The sequence below is a fragment of the Xyrauchen texanus genome, chromosome 14, assembly GCF_025860055.1.
Source record: "Xyrauchen texanus isolate HMW12.3.18 chromosome 14, RBS_HiC_50CHRs, whole genome shotgun sequence".
Lineage (NCBI taxonomy): Eukaryota > Metazoa > Chordata > Actinopteri > Cypriniformes > Catostomidae > Xyrauchen > Xyrauchen texanus.
Window position 1 is genome coordinate 35,452,232 of NC_068289.1, and position 18,167 is coordinate 35,470,398.

General features: G+C 38.7%; 1 protein-coding gene across 3 annotated transcripts in view; it reads right to left on the reverse strand.

The window, feature by feature from the left end:
• LOC127655217 (adenylate cyclase type 5-like) overlaps nucleotides 1-18,167 on the reverse strand; it is a 99,110-nt gene that overhangs the window by 42,871 nt on the left and 38,072 nt on the right. For all 3 annotated transcript variants that reach the window (XM_052142893.1, XM_052142892.1, XM_052142891.1), the window contains exons 2-3: nucleotides 829-978; nucleotides 299-420 (exon numbers count right to left, since the gene is read on the reverse strand). In XM_052142893.1, coding sequence (XP_051998853.1) covers nucleotides 299-420; nucleotides 829-978 — 272 coding nt within the window. The remainder of the gene's footprint in view (nucleotides 1-298; nucleotides 421-828; nucleotides 979-18,167) is intronic.

An 18,167-nucleotide genomic window follows, 5' to 3' on the forward strand; every position in this document is an offset into this window, starting at 1 on the left:
TTAGGATGCTAGGTCATTCACACAGAACCTGTTCTTGCATTAAAAAAGCTGGATGCTATGCAATGAATGTTGAGTGTTTATTCTGAAAAGTTTAAGTTCTTTTAACTTGGCATGGTGTCTTTAAAATGCGGTGCTCCTGCTCGAGATGCTGAAAAAAACAGGACGTGGCAGAATGGTCAAAGATGATGGTCTAGTACATGTTTACATAAAGAAACTATAAAAAAAAAGTGCTTCAAAAGTGCTTTTAGATGCAAACACCGATTCCTGTCCTTGTAGATATTTGTGGAATTACTCTTACCTCACATTGTCATGCTTCTGAATGTAAATCTTGTGGAACATCATATCCTCCTGTTTGACATTTATGTCAGCTTTCATCTCCATGGCGACATGTCGAGGAAGCACAGAGAGTAGAAGGCGTTCCTGCAAAAGATGACAATGAAATGAAGGGGGAAAGAGGACAGACAGGTTAAAAGAAAGAGAATAAATGCCATCCCATTATGGACAGTGGTTTTTCTTAAAGGATAGTTCAATGTTCTATGCCTCTGTTTATCTACTCAATCCACTCAACCCTGCTGAGAGTTACTGGTGGTTAAAAAAGTCAAATTAGTTGTGAGAAAAGGCAAAGACTCTTTTGTTTGCAAATGCCGCTTGGTTTGATGCAATAATATTAAGACATTTTAAGGGTGACTTAAGTGTGCAAAAGTGTGAAAATACTTTTTGGGTACACTGAATCTGCATTTGCAAAATGTTCATTCTGAGCATCAAATCTCTTAGACAGGATGGCACATTTCGCAGAAAACAGGGCTCTCCACTTCTGTGGGCTCTCACCTGTTGCTGGTTTTCTCTCTGAGAGTGCAGTCGAGCTTGAATACATTCTCTGGTCTCCTGAAAAGCTTGTCTCTGCGAGCCTTCCGCTGGATAGTGTGTGCACACGCCAACTATATTAGTGCAGGAGAAGATCAGGACGTTGGATACAAGCTGTGAAAGATAGCACAATACAACATCAAACAACATGGTATATGCAGGGTTGGACTGTAAGGGAATAAATGTAATGGCGTTATGTATTCAGAATACAAAAATTAAGTCATTGTATTCAGCCCCTGCTTTCAAGCACATGTATATAGAATACAGTTACCTTCTAAAATTTTTGTAAAAATAAGTTTGAAAACTTTTCGAATACTTCTCTCATAATGACCACAAAATAAGGCAGAAAGAACAAAATCCGTGTCAATCAAGTGAGAAACTTGAACCGTTTTTCAGATTTTTTTTTCTGAACAGCACAGATGCGCACTGTTCTCTTGCTCTCTCTTCCCCAGAGCAGCTGCAGCGCATAAGCAGTGTTGCGATGGGTTTCATGCCAAATAGAGCTCATTTAAAAACACAATTGTGGGTTAAAACTAGATGGGTACATTTCCTGAAGAAAATGTGAGTGGTGCTTGCCGTGGCAAAACTCGTCAAACAGCATGTTATAACTTGAAAAGAACAAAAATTATGGTCATAAATAAATCAACCCAGAAGTCTGTACGATTTTCTGGTGCAGAAATATGTGATTTGTTACTCGGTTGCTAGGGTAAGCACATGTGGTTGCTATGCAGTTACCAAGGTAATACAATACATGGCTCCTTTCCATCCTGAGTGAAATAAGTCAACCCGGAAGTCTGTAGTGTTTTCTGGTGCAGAGATATGTGATTTGTTACTCGGTTGCTAGGGTAACCCTATCTGGTTGCTAGGCAGTTACCATAGTGATACTAATGAAGTCTTCTTGCCATCCTGGTTGAAATAAATCAACCCACAAGTCTGTACGATTTTCTGGTGCAGAAATATGTGATTTGTTACTCGGTTGCTAGGGTACTCTGTTTAGTTGCTAGGGAGTGGCTTAGCAGCTGCCAATCATGAAACTGCAAAGGCTGCTTGTCAGTATGAATGATATAAACCAACTCCCATGCCTCTGTGACATTCAGAATGGAAGATATCCCTGTATGGATTTTGGTTGCTATGGTGCTCGACAATGGTTGCTAGGGAGGGGCTAGGAAGTGTTGAGGTGATTCATGATTGGCTGTTTGCCGCCCAGAGTCAAACGAGACCACCCTTGTGTTTCTATGACACTTCTATCCGTAGATATCCCTTTGATGTCTTTCATTAGAAGTCTATGGGACTTGTTGCTAAGGTGCTCTAAATCGTTGCTAGGGCATGGCTTGATAGATTAAAAATGATCCTGAGAGACTGATTGGTCGTCTGAGTAAAATGAGCCTGCCCCCTTGTCTCTATGACACTGTGATCCAGAGCTATGTTCAATACAAAATCCCTATGCCATTTCATTTCATGGGCTGTCCTACACCATTGTAAGTCAATGGGGGCTACTTTGGGCGGCTCCTGCCCCCCAGGGGTGCAACATTTACCCCATATTGAGGTATGCTCTTACAGAGCCTGCCAGCCTCTTCAAATGTGGCTAATCGCACGTTTCTGCGAAATCCTCGCTCGGAGCTGTGACGCGTCAAAGTTTGATGCAATGTTAAGTCTACCTGATCGCTTATAAAAGTCATAGCACACGTGTCCTCAATAGGTCGTTCGATTTGACACCTCATTCGTGGGTCTACGTGCGGGACGAGTTAGGTGCCGAAGTTTTGTATGGAGATATAAAAAATAAGTATGTGAGATTACAATAGTGATGCTTTGCAAGCACCACTAATAAGTATGTGAGATTACAATAGTGATGCTTTGCAAGCACCACTAATGATAGAATCATGGGTATTGTAGCATTTGGGATACTTTAAATATGGGCCGCAGTCACCAAAATGTTTGATGGTAGACACTAGATAATTAAAATACAACATCTTAGTCATGTACAAGGATTCCGGGATTCAATTTCTGGCAACCGCATCGGAATGTTGTTGACTTAAGCGCACCATCAGCTGTGCACCAGAATCAATACAACCACATTTTTACACAAATATTACATTTGACCGTATGATACATTGTTTCCTGCTATTGTAATTGCTGTGTTAATGCATTTATTTAACATATCAAACAAATTGAATCACAAAAAAAAATCTAAAATTGACAATTAATTTCAATAGAAGTAAAAGAATTAATAGAACCTAAATGATGTCAGTAATAAGATTAGAAAATAAAATTAATAAAGAGGCCTAAATATGGAAGCAAGCCTAGTTAAAGTCATTCATATTTTACATTGTTGTCACAGGACCTCACTGTTTCATGTTTAATTTCTGCAAATGGCATCCAGTTATCTCGAAAATATGGGTAATTTGCATTTTGTATCCAAAATGTATTAATCTTTGTCATGCCAATCAAATAATGTGTTATGAAGATGATTAAAAAAAATAGTTAAGTGTTTTTAAAATGCTATTCTGAACATTTACAAACACACTGCTTGGTAGCTACAATGTCACATCTAGGGGTTGGAGGTAAAAGCAGCATTTTGCTTGTTGGAAAGTGGTCAAGATATTGTAGTTGACTGCAAACTGCCTTCAGCCTTCTATAAATAAAAACATCAGTGTCCAACTCAACATCTATTTTAAAGAAATCAAAGTAGTGCTAAGGGTATACAACAATGTTTTTGTGTGTGTGTGTGTGTGTGTGTGTGTGTGTGTGTGTGTGTGTGTGTGTGTGTGTGTGTGTGTGCGCATGTTTTTTTATGCCAATTTTTTAAGGTCTTTAAAGTGTCATGGAACCCCAAATTCAACCAATTTCACCTCTATTTAAAAAAATAGATGAAAAGTAGGTATGGAAATCTTATTGGGGGCTGATGGGGATGGTGCTTCAGTGACTTCTATTTTGCCATAATTCTATTTTTTCAGTTTTTTTCTATAATTATCGAATCCTCTCACAATGCACATGGCACTCAAAACAATCCAGAAGTACTGTTTTGTAAGATCACAATTTAATCCACAAATCCATGCAGTTCATATGTACTTTACAGCATCTGTTATTTAATGCAAAAATAAATGCCTAGCCTTTTGCATTTGTGCTCTGCATAGACAATAAATGTGAAAGCGGTTTTGCATTTGTAATAACTTTAAACTTTGTGAATATTACAGGGTCATCTGTTAAAACTCTCACTGTAAGGATGGATGTAGTTTGTGATTATGAGACTTTCAGTGTATCAGTGGCTTGCCATGTTTTGATCATCCTTTAGTCCAAAAGGTCAACAATTCTAGAAACTCTCCCATATATACAAATTCATGCAACACAAAAAGTTTAGCAATAACCAAATAAATAAAAAAAAATATATATATAAACTGCACCTTTAATTTTTTATGTCAAAGCGTTTTTGGCTTCAAACAGAAAAAGTAAATCTAGAAGGCCTGCAAACCTAAAACAGAGTGTATGATAAAGACTCGCCAGACAACCTGAAGCTGTTCAGTGTAAACATGTTTCAATTTATCTGGGCTAAAAAGATCCTCCTCCCTCTCTTCCACAAGCGGGGTAAGGAACAGGCATCTTGGCTCCTTCCAATCACTGATATCATGGGCAGTGGGCACGCTTCCAATCATATCTCTGCCTGAGCTGAACTGAAATTCAGTCGATATAAAGTACTGTGCAAATGTTTTGGGCACTTGTGAAAAATGTTGCATAGTGAGGATGTCTTCAAAAATAATACCATAAATAGTTTTCATTTATCACTTAATGTCATACAAAGTCCAGTAAGCATAAAAAAAATCTATATTTTGTGTGACAACCTTTTTCTTTAAAACAGCACCAGTTCTTCTAGGAACACATGAACAGTTTTTCTTGGTTGTTGGCAGATAGGCTGTTTCAAGCATCTTGGGGAATTTGCCAAAGTTCTGCTATTTAGGCTGTTGTCTCTTTATGTAATCTCAGACTGACTCAATATTCAGTGGGGGGCTCTGTGGGGGCCATGACATCTGTTGTAGGGTTCCCTGATCTTCTATTCTAATAATTTCTATTTGCAAAAGTAATGTTTGGGAGTATAACATTTATCTTTCCCAGTGACACACTTAAGCTGAAGATATAAATAACCATCTTAAGACAAAAGCTTTTGAGAAACATCTTATATTCCTAAGACTTTTGCACAGTACTGTACCTCAGCTATAACCTCAGGGCCCAGAACACCTCAGTTCCTTTAGCCTAATGGATTACATTTTCACAATCTGAATGTTTACATATTATATAAAAAAAAATAAAAAAAAAATAAATAAATAAAAATCTCCTCTTTTCTCCCCAATTTGGAATGCCCAATTCCCAATGCGGTCTAAGTCATCATGGTGGCGTTGTAGCTCGCCTCAATCTGGGCAGCGGAGGGTGAATCTCAGTTGCATTCACGTCTGTGACTGTCAATCCACACATTTTATCACGTGGCTTGTTGAGTGCGTTACCGCGGAGACATAGCATGCATAGCTATTCTCCACGGCATCCACGCACAACTCACCACATGCCCCACCGAGAGTGAGAACCACATTTTAGCAACCATGAGGAGGTTACCCCATGTGACTCTACCCTCCCTAGCAACTGGGCCAATTTGGTTGCTTAGGAGACCTGGCTGGAGTCACTTAGCACACCATGGATTTGAACTCGCAACTCTAGGGGTATGTTCTGTTATAATTGAGCTACAGCGGGTTTTTGCATAGTCAAGATACTGTCTTCATCTACCTGTCCTTCCTGTCCCTGATGTCAGTTATTTGAAGGAAAGACGTCAGCTGAGAAAGTGTAAACTACACGCAGAGTAAGAAAAGACAGCCTTTGTGTACACACTTCGAAATAAACATACCTAGAAGTCCATTTTCCTCAGCTCCATTAAAGTATCATATAATGCAGAGACTGACACTGAAAGCCATTTCATTATAGCTCAATAAACTTCTGCAGATTAAATATATGTGATACAGTATATGACTATAACATTATCTTAAGGCAACAGCTGCAGTGTAGAGCTGGGTGTCTGCTGCATTGAGTGCAGGATATCTGGCCCAGTTGTGCATTAACTCATGTCCCACCACTGCCATGGAAACGCACATGCGTCAGATAAAGCTTCCAGTCAGCAATGCAATTATTTCCAAGCAATAATCCTCTATTAATACAGTCCCTTTACTCATTCTGCAATGGCCTTGTTAGTACATTTGCGGAATCCTTCCATAACCGATTGGGAGAGGTCACGTAATAGTGCCTTTTCTAAGATGCAGGAATTGGGGGGTGATCCAACAGCCATCAGAGGGGAAAACAAGGTTAGGAACACTTTTATTTTTAATGGTTTAATGTATGCATCATGCTTCTCAAATGAGCCTTTTGTTTTTCATCTCATTCCAGATGAGTAATAATACAACCTGTCACCTTGAGTGTCGTGATGTATCAACTTTCCACATTTGTTGGACATATGCATAATGAGCAGAGTTGAGTTTGGGGGATGGTCTCTGTGAAGCCAATCACTCATTATCTGTCAAGGGCAGACAGTGCAGCAAACCGTCGAAGCCAGATGTAAACCCTGCGAGTTGCAACAGCTGGCATCGGGTTTATGGAATTACAGAGAGATTTTCTTTCCTAACCATCCTGTGTCTTAGCCAGGCTGATGGCTAACAACACTGGATTCTTACATCGGGTCCATAAAAGCTATCGCCTACTGTACATTTACAGCAAACGTGTTTTTGTGCCAACCAGCTGCGAATGAGTCAAGTGACCACCTTCTGGGGGTCAGGATTGCACAGATTTTTATCAGTCAGCTCATAATGAAGCCGATTATTGCGGAGGCAATTATTTGAACAGGCTTCCACTTTGTTGCATGCTGGTTTATTATTGTGGTATTGTATCAGATCGATTTCAGAAAAATAATAATAAAATAATTTCACGTCAAAATAACACATACAAAAGAACTGCACAGCATTGCCCTTGCAACCAGCCTAGCATAATGGTAGCCACTAAATGCAGGTATATATTGCCGTTTAAACTATGTATTGGTATGAACAGATAATATCATTTTTGTGAAAATAGTGAGTGGAGAACGTGCCTAGATTTCTACTGTATTGAAGTTATTGAATTAAACATTTTAATGTACTTAAGAACAATGGTGGTTTAGTCCAATTGATTAAAAAAATGTATTTAAAAAAAATCAAGAGCTGGAAAATGGAAAGAAAAGTTGTTTTAGCTAGGCCTACTAGGCCATTAAGATTCACACCTCCTTTCTCAAATAAAAAGAGAAGCTAATTGTGCCATCTAAAACATTTGTGTGATAATGCATAATTTTTCCCTACCTCCCCACCTCTTTGTAAGCAATCCACCTGTATACCAGCTGTTTTACTAGCAGCAAACAATTAAAAGCAAATGGAGGATAGCATGCAAGATTAGGCGAATATGGAATCTTTACCACCAGTTGGACCACAAAACTCACGTTAAGTATTCAAATTACTCATCGAAATAGCATCAGTATGTTATGCAAATTAGGGCAGCTGAAGGTTAAGTGAAACATATCCTTCAAAGAACACAGTGTTTGCAATGGATGTTCCTGGTATTCATTACTCCACTAAGGTGAACAGTAATGGTAAAGTATGAGGTTCAAGCTGAACCTTAAGGTCTAACAGTTCTGAGCTACAGACAAACTCGCTTCTATTACGGAAGAAAAACAAGAGATAATAATCTAGAGACAGCTAGTGGTATCACTTGCCTACAAACCTTTAAAGAAAATGTTCACCCAAAAATGTATATTCTGTCATTATTTACGCACCCTCAGGTCTTTCCAAATCATATGATGTTGAAGGTTGGATTTTGCTAATATAGTGCATCATTAGGGGGCATTTACACTTGGTCACTTGAAGCGTTTTTGCTGATCGGATTGCTATCTGATCATGAAAAGACCAAGTGTAAATGCCCTCGAAAATGGATTCCTTTGGAAGTGGTTTGAGATGCATTCCAGACAAAACTTGGTCAAGTGTAAATGCATCTGGCTGTTCAAGCCACTTATGTAAACTTTATTCCGCCCAAACAGTGCTACGTCAGCATAGGGACAATGCAAAACATAACATCTGTTACAGAGTATTTGCACAGGGCTCACGTTGCGCAATAAATAATAACAAAGTAAGAAACGGATGCACGTTGTTGGAGAGACTGAACATTTTCATCATTTATTTGATGCAGATTGCTTAAAAAACTGAAACTAAACACTGACCATTTGTGCAGCTGACAAACATGACAAGCCCCAAGGGGAAAAATACACAGCACGCACTGGAAAAAGTCACTTGGAATCCAATAATAAATCACATATTATTACTCACTGCCCAAAATGATCATAATCACAGAAGCAAACAGCGATTCATTTGCATACAATGTGGGAAATGAAGACTGGATTTATATCCGTTTGGCAGAGACACATTGATGTGGCCAGATAGCAATCGATCAGTAAAAACGCATGAAGTGACCAAGTGTAAATACCCTCCAAGTTCTTGAGTGTCTTGTTCCCAAAAGTTGCAATAACAAACCGGTGCCATAGAAGTTTGTAACAACATGAGGGTGAGTAAACAGTTACATAATTTTCATTTTTGGATGAACCATTCCATTAATGCTTTATGGCCTACAACATGCCTTATGCAATGACCACAATCATCTCTAGCTACAAAAAAATCTATTTCACACGTTCTGAAAAGAGGCAGAATGCAATACTTGATGCAACGCTAGTATTTGTTGCATTCTCAGGGATGCCACAAGGGGTGATATTTCAGACATTAGCTTAAACTGTGTTTTTTCCTTCAGGTCATTAACTGTCATGGTAGAGCAACAGTTTAGAAACTACAAATGCACTGTCAATGTTTTGCTACCCGATTAATAACACATCCTTTTTAAAGACAGATATCTGAAGGTAACTCCCTTGAGTACTAAAGTTTGAGTACCGCCACAGTAATGCAAGAACCCACATTAACTGTGCAACAGAACAGCACACTTGCAATACAGCATCCAAGCACTCACATCTGTGTTTGTTTCTGGCATTAGAGATGAAAGAAATATGAGGATTCTAGCTCCAAATACAGCAGGTTTTCTAAAGCCCAAATATTACAGTGAATACACTGCTGTGCCAGGAGAAGGTCATCATGCATATTTAATGAATATGGACATAATAAAAACAACGGGTGCAGTATGCTTATAAACCAGCTGCATTTGACAAGAGCACAACCTGCACAATTAACCAAAGCCAACAACTAATTTTCTATGCAATATATTTGTCAATCATGTGGGAGCAATGGAATGGATAATGCGATCCTCCCAGTTCCGCAGCACAGCCATGGAGATGCATGGCTGTAGGAGCTGTCTGACTGTGTCTCAGACAACATGAACTAGGGAACAGGCAACGCACGGCAAAACATTATATCAGAGAGATTGATGATTGCTGGAGGTACCATAGAAATCTGAGTAAAATGTGCCAAAAGACAATATTTGCACAAAAGCCCCCCCAACCCCCAATATCCTCCTGGGACCAGGCAAAACAAAAAAACTTTGGCATTTAGGTTGTTTTTACGGCATTAGAATGTTTGGAAAAGCATATGATAAAATCATTTATTTTGATATGATGTAAATATTAGTGTACTGTAAACATATGCCTGAATGTAATACTCTTTTAATCAAAACCAGTGTTTCTCAGCATTTTGACACAACTCAACTTCCAATAAACATAGGCCTACACGAAGCAAACTTTTGAACTCCCAAGAGTCAGCATTGAAAAGCAATTATCTGCTTACATGGCCTTATATTGATTGCACAGGAAGTTTATTTGAATAATTGATTAAGACAACAATACACTTAAGAAATGTCCATGTCTTCTTTGTGATGTCTTTTTGAGGAACACCTCTTGCTCAGAACTCAGCACTTGGACTTACAAAGTGCTCTCATGGACACTGTGACACTGGTGTGATCCATGTTGGCTTTGACTCTAAAGGGTCCTAAATGTCACATTCTGAGTGACACCTTTGAAGACAACTATGCCCACTGACCAAAAAAAATAAATAAACACATTTTCAATACTTCATCCTCCACATCAAAACAAATAAAGCATACATTTAGTCCAAATATAGCCACTGCAAACACCAGCCACATGTGGCTCTGGGCTTTGGTTGCCCTTTGAAGTCACTAGTAAGCACTTAAATCCAGTTTCCCTCCACAGCATTCAGGAAGCTACAAGGGCAAGCACATAAGTGAGAGACAAACACTTAAATACAGTAAAGGAGACTTGCCATCCAATAAATACCATAAAGAGTAGATGTGACACATCAAACAAATTTGGAATACAACTGTAGATAAAAATAGACCAACTGCAAATCTTTTGACAGTGGGTGTCAGATTACAACAAAGCTTACACAACAACAGATTACATTACAAAAGAGTCAGGTTAAAGGAGATATGCATTGCAGAATATGCGCATAAATGTTTGCTCAAATACAGTAAAAACTTGATAAAGCATACTAACTTATCAGCTTATCACTTCAAACCTTGCCTAAAGAATAGAAATAATGTTTTTTTCACTCGTGGATGTATTAAATGGTTGGAGGGTCAATTTACACATACTGTATCAGCAGGCCTGTTGGGGATACTAATCAATGGTAAGCTAAACCGCTATAATGATGTAAATCTTGGGCTATAGTTCACCATTCAAGAATGCAGCATTTTAATTAAGTTGGATTATTTTAGTTATGTAATAGTTACAGTTTTCTGCATCTGAAACGACACAAAACCATTTATGTCTGTAGTTGTATTTATGTGAATGTCATTTTACACATTTGTGACTACATGTCTGCAATTGTGGATTCAGAACACAAGCTTTGAATTATTGTCTGTGAGTCCAGACTGCAACATTCCACTTCAAATTGTTATTTTACAAGTTATCACATCAGTGCCGTACGTGTACGTTTCAACTTACAAGTACAAATATTTATTGTACAAGTTCTCAAATCCAAATATGCAAGCTCTCGAGTTTTGCTACTGATTTACCTTCATAAACCACTTGTGAGGTCCTTTTTTTAAATATTTGTGATAATTTGATCATGCTTTTAGCTCCAAATATATCTAGATTCCACAGAATTCCACAGATTTTCTGCTAAAATCAGCACAGACAATGTGATAGATTCAGTCTGGGTCTTGGCATTACCATGAAAATCAACTACAGTGGTTGAGAAGTGTGACAGAGTTAGACGACGTCCACACAAATAAGTTTTCATTTAAAAATGCATGAATGGTTTTCCACCACTGAAAACAAGTGTTTCAAATACACTCTCCATTAATGCATACTTTGGAAAATGATGATGTTAGGAAACTGAAAACGGATTAGTGTGAATCTGGCCGTATCTGAGATGTTCGTCATCATGATTCACTTCTCAACTGGTAAAAACTGGCTTTATATGATAAACAACAAAAATTTAATAAAAGAGGAAAGCCTCTAATTTGTGTAGTTATTACCACAATTTTTCCAAGTAGCCTGATAACCCGCAAAATGCCACGATGTGCACACGCAATTGATAGATTGCACAAACAAATTAGTAACCTTAGTAACTAAATCACATAATTCAAAATTTGGAGAAACTAAAAGTGCGTAGGGAGGTGCCCAGGAAAAGGCTTGAAACGCATTCGAATTCAACTGAAAATAGGACAATAGTACGGGAATGCTATGAAAAATAACACTGTCAAAGAAATTAATGAAAATTTACATAGAAGACCACATCCTTTTGGAGCTACTGTTATTTCTATCACTATTTCAAGGGTAGGTGGGCTGGGCACCTCCCACACAAATAATTCACAAAGACACCCTCCACCCACTGTATGTCCTGGTTTGAGACTTAAAACAATCTGGACTCCTTAGTTTTTGAATAAAACTGTCAGAAGATACCAAAAACGATTGGCTCTTTTAATTGAATAGGTGCAACTTTGTTTACTATAAACACAAGTCTGCCTGTCTATCTTTACATAAATCAAGCAATCATTTTCTTCAATGCACATTAGCGATTTACTGTTACTTTTCACAAAGTCTCCTCTTGTGAGGCTGCATGATTAATGTCCAGTAAACATGCCATACATCAAACTTCACCAACATCAATTATATCCAAGAGGATTTTTTTTAAAACCGTTTTTAAAAAGACCTTGTATCAATATATATTCCACAGTCCTTGAGTTAATGAACTTCTGACTGTACATTTACACTTTACTCTGACTTTGTTCTAGACAGAAACGTTATTAAATGAATGCTAAAACAACAGTCAAGTTGACTGAAAATAACACAAAGGCTTCAAGCACACCATGGCACCGCATATGTATTTCCAATGGTACCGTTCATCAGTGGAGTTAAAAAGAGCTTCACAAAAAATATACACAGCTGAGTGGTGCATATAAAAAGATGCCTTTATTAACAAAAGAAACAGTGCTGCATAAAAACACTATATTTGCCAGATTATTTTAGGTCATGTTAATGCAATGTTTTTGTGCTTACAAAGCAATTTAGGCTTTTATGTAGATAAAGTCATACCCGTAATGGCTCTACTGCAACAGGCAGGATAAAAGACTGGTGTTTTTTAGACTGCTACTGTAAATAGTCGCACTATATGGACGCCATGGTACCGAAGACATAAGCAATGCTCAAAAAAGAAGAGTATATTTTAAAACTGAACATGGCCCAGATAGTGTATTCCAGTGGTGTTTGTTAGCCATGCAGCATAAAAATATCCAATATCCAGTAAAAGTTGTATCCAGTAAAAAATATCCAGTAAAAGTTGTAAACTCATGTCATGCCTGTTTTGGATCTAGGTAATAATGTAAGCTCAGCTCCAGTATCACATTTTACCATTTTTTAAATCTTTCCACAGAATTCCACAGCTTTTTTTCTAAAACTCCATACAGAAAATGCATAAAACGTCTGCAGATTCGGCCTGGGTCTGTTGATAATCCAGGAAAGTTTCTTTCAAGATCACAATCATTGCAAATTTCAAGTATATTGGCATGAACCGTTTCCTGGTCGTGAGCTGGCCAGTTCTAAATCACATCATGACTTTTTTGACAACCCCATTGGAGCGTATTCACATCTTTCCCTGTATGACAGGTCAGGTAGATGAACTTGGTCTTGCAGGATCCGGAGAGAAGTCTGCCACAGTGAGCCGGAACAGGCTTTGTCTGTTTCCTTGACATCAAAGGCCTGGCAACACTCGGAACAGAGTCCAATCCAGCCCACGTTCATCAACAAAACTAGATTTGAATTGTTAGCACAAAACAATGGTTGCAGGAACAATGATGAGATCTATTACGCTCACAGTCTGCTAATGTTAGGACAGACCTGGATATAAAGGCTGACAATAACAGTGAAACTGTAGGTTGCCAAGCTACTCATAATTTAAATACTATAATTAAACTACAAAGCAGTTAAACTACAGATAACCTATACAACCAGTAGTTAACTACACAGAAAGCTACTAACAAAAAGTCCCTAACTACATTGAAGCAATTTAAGGGGACAATATTTGTTATAAATGTAACTTTGTAATCCAATGATTTCAAGGAATTTTAATCAAACGAAAACAGAACAATTACTTTTCAACATACCATTGCATTATTTTTATTTAATGAAGAGCTTCTATACTGATTCTCACAGCAAAATCCAAAACCCAAAATTAAATAGAGCATCACAGTATCAATGAAAGCAGTGATGAAACTCTTGCTTAGAAAATTAAATTATTATTAACGCCCATGGTGGTGGTGTAGTGGCTAAAGCACAGGGCTGTTAATCAGAAGGTCACAGGTTCTACCCCCATGGCCACCACCATTGTGTCCTTGAGCAAGGCACTTAACTCCAGGTTGCTCCGGGGGGATTGTCCCTGTAATAATTGCACTGTAAGTCGCTTTGGATAAAAGCGTCTGCCAAATGCATAAATATAAAATAAATATATTAATATTATTATTACTACTGTAATTATTAATTATTTGTTGAATATTACATTTTACTATACAGAATAAATATATTTCTATTGCATATTGCAATATTGTATTGCATATTGCGTCTGTGTATTCTGCATTGCGGAATTCATAGGTCCCTAGTAACACTACACTGTTACTCGTTGGAAAAATGTAGCTTGTTACTGGAAAAACTACACTGTTTGAAAAAAGTTACACTTTTGCTAAAAAAAAAAAAAAAAAAAACTACGATCAGTTCCAGTGATGAGTAAATTACCAAACAAAGCAGTTCAAAACAAATTACAATTCTAAAATTTAAATCAGATTACTGACTTTACTGATTTCATCTTAAAAGTAATCAAATTACTAAATACTTTACTTTCTACAAATCTTTCTTAGAAAAGCTTTTGCTTTACTGGGTTACACATAAGCTTTTCTGCTTAACTATTTTCTATTTTCCTCCTTGTTCATGGATTTGTCAGGGGGTACACACCCTTCAGCCGTCACAGAAACGCAAACAGATGTACATACTAGCATTCAAGTTTTATATGTACTCTACATAAATAATATTATTTTAGAAATATGTGTAACCCAGTAAAGTAAAAGTAATTAACTTTATTGAAAGTAAGCAACTGTAAACTGATTACAATCATTTTAAAATGTAAAATGCTACCCTACTTTTTGTACAAAAAGTAATTAGATTACAGTAATTAATAACTTTGTAAATAGATTACATTGGTCACACTACTGCAAATTGCAGTTATGTTAGTAAAAGTATACTGTCGCTACTTTAAGTTAGTTGCTCACTAAACTGCTGGGAACTGATGAAGGTGACTGACCTTAGATCAGAATCAGTTTATTGCCAAGTATCCTTACACATACAAGGAATATGTCTTGGTAACAGGAGCTTCCAGTGCACAACAATACAAAAACAATACAAAAACAGCAGCAAGCCATAGATAGTAATAATAAAAAAGATTATATTTATACACATACATTCATACACACACAGACACAAACATACATTCATACACACACAGACACAAACATACATTCATACACACATACAATACAAATCTGTTAGCTGTTATTTACAGTGAAAAATACTAATCTGTTATGTACAGTGCAAATCTGTTATGTTACACCCCGCCCCCAACGGAATTAAATGGCAGAAGAGGTTGGATGTGTTGGATAAATATAAAAAAAGACTGAACTGTGTATTGCACATAGTTATTGATCAATGGGCCAGTTTCTAACTCTTCATGAGATGGATAGCCTGAGGGAAAAAACTGTTCCTGTGCTTGACGGTTCTGGTGCTCAGAACTCGGAAGCGTCTGCCAGAAGGCAACAGTTCAAAAAGGTAATGGGCAGGGTGAGTAATTTTTCCAGCGTTTTTCCTCATTTTGGAAGTGTATAGTTCTTGAAGGGGGGGGGGGGCAGGGGGCAACCAATAATCCTCTCAGCAGTCCGAACTGTCCTTTGTAGTCTTCTGATATCCGATTTCGTAGTGCAGAGGACAGACTCAATGACTGCTGAGTAGAACTGAATCAGCAGCGCCTGCGGCAGGTTGAACTTCCTCAGCTGGCAAAGGAAGTACAACCTCTGCTGGGCCTTTTTCACAATGGAGTCAATGTGTGTCACCCACTTCGGGTCCTGTGAGATTGTAGTGCCCAGTAACCTGAATGACTCCAATGCTACCATTTTGGACGACAGGTCTAGAGTCATTAAGTCCTGTGATTTTTGGTTTCTTTGGGACAGGAATAATTATTGAGGGTTTGAAGCAGCATGGGACTTCACACTGCACCAGTGATCTATTAAAGATCTGTGTGAAGGTGGGGGCCTGCTGATTAACACAGGATCAAAGACACACTGGTGAGACGCCATCTGGGCCTGAAGCTTTCCTCGTCTTTTGTTTCCGAAAGACCCGGCTCACATCATCTTCACAGGTCTTAAGTGCAGGTAGGCAGGAGGGGGGGGGAGGGGGGTTGCAGGAGGTGTTGGTGTTTGTGTGAAGTGAAGGTCAGAGTGGGTGTGGGGTGTGAGATTTGGCCTTTCAAATCTGCAGTAGAACACATTCAGATCGTCAGCCAGTTGTTGGTCCACCACAGGGTTGGGGGTAGGAGTCCTGTAATTTGTGAGTTGTTTCATGCCACTCCACACTGATGCAGGGTTGCTAGCTTGTTTTTCAGTTTCTCAGAGTATCTTCTTTTAGCCACTCTGATTTCCCCATTCAGTGTGTTCCAGGCCTGATTGTACAAGACTTTATCCCCACCCCTGTAAGCGCCTCTTTGGCCTGACAAAGTAGAGCCCTGCACGGGCCTCAAATCTTGGCCCTAGCCCAGCCCTGGCCCGAGATGCTCAGGCCCTAGCCCGACCCTTGTCCGGCAGCTTATCAGAATTCTCGGCCCGAGTCCGTCTGGAGCCCGTTTTTTTTTTCTCATTACACAACCTATACTACTGTTGCAGCCATTAAAATTGTTCAGTTTTGTTTTTAATGGCAAAGTAGTTATATTTCTTTTCATTTCTTTACTAAGTTAATTTAGAAAAAAAAAATGGAGTATTTTTTTGTTTGTTAAATTAAAGTTTTTGTTTTTTAAGTAACGACCAGCTGCCGACAGTGAGTTGATCACGTTTGATCAATTTAGCCTCTCAAATCAATACTTGACTTGCAAACAACAATAAAATCCATAGATATAAAACACTTCACACAAGTATATCACACATGTATTTTAAATGTTTATCATCACCACCACTGTTAAAAGGCATTTTGACAAGCTGAGGCAGGCTGCTCTGCTGCTCGCAACGGTGTGCGGAAAAACAAAAAAACGGGCTATACAATATAAACAAATAAAAAATATGCAGGTTATTTTACCGTACCTCAAAAATCAAGGCTTCACCACAGAACATGGTCATTCTTATTTCCAGTAGTTAGACTACTGAAAATGAAGTCCAATCAAACGGAAAACAAGTCTTAACATGGCTACAGCCAGAAGAACAGTCTCTTACAGAGCATCGTGGAGATAAAGCACAGCATCCACAGTGGAACATTTCAATCCAGTCCTCCTTTCATCTACAACTATTCCAGCTGCGCTGAAGGCACGCTCGCTGCTACTGCTGCTGGCGGGGACACTAAACACAGTGCGAGCCAGTCTTGACAGTCGCAGTAGCATGGTCTCGTGTTGTTTCCACCAGCGCAGCACATCTCTTCCATCACCTTCCATGTTGGGATTGAGGTGCAGGTAATGTTGTACTTCATCGTTATCCTCTTCGTGCTCCACAATGTTTTCCCACTCTTCCTCAAATTCGGCCAGCGCTCTCTTTGCTGCATGGCCCGCAGCAACAGGTGCAGGCACAGCAGTTTTAAGTTCGCCATTGGCGATTTTTCTCTTTATGTTCTCCATTGCACGTGAGGTGAATCGTGGGTCTGTGGGAAACCTGTGTACGTGTGTGTGTGTGTGTGTGTGTGTGTGCAGACTGTGTCATTGTGATAGGTTATAAAACGTCTTTCTGTGTTTGTTTTACCATCAACTTCTCATAGTTTCTTTTAATAAATAAATGTCTAAAATATAAAAATTGAGGATCATAAAACAGGCCCGATGCCCGGCCCGCGTGAGAACTATGACGTGAAAATTGGCCCGAAGCCCGGCCCTATGGGCATAAATAAGTCGGGGCCCGTTGGGCTCGGGCTGAAATGCAGGGCTCTATGACAAAGCTGACTGAGCTCTGCTGTGAACCACGGTTTGTTGTTGTTGAACTTTAAATAAGTCCTAGAAGGAATGCACATATCCTCACAGAAACTGATATATGATGTAACAGTATCTGTGAGCTCGTCCAGGTCTGTGGCTGCAGCCTCAAAAACACTCCAATCCATGCAATTGAAGCAGGCTTGTAGTTCCCGCTCTGCTTCATTTGTCCATCTCTTTACAGTCCTTACTACTGGCTTGGTTAATTAACATTTTTGCCAGTAGGTTGGAAGAAGATGAACCAGACAGTGATCAGTGAGTCCCAAAGGTGCTCTAGTGACAGAGCGATAAGCATCCTTTATTGTTTTGTAGCAGTGATCCAGTATGTTCCTGTCTCTGGTGGGGCATGTAATGTGCTGTTTGTATTTGGGCAGTTCAATTGTGAGATTTGCTTTGTTAAAATCCTCAAGAATAATAATACCTTAGTCCGGATATTGTTGTTCAGTGTCTGTGATCTGATCAGTCAGTTGGTCACACATGCGTTTGGCGCAATATGATCAGGGAGGCTTGTGGGACATAAGGTTTTGATTGTTCATGTTCCCTACA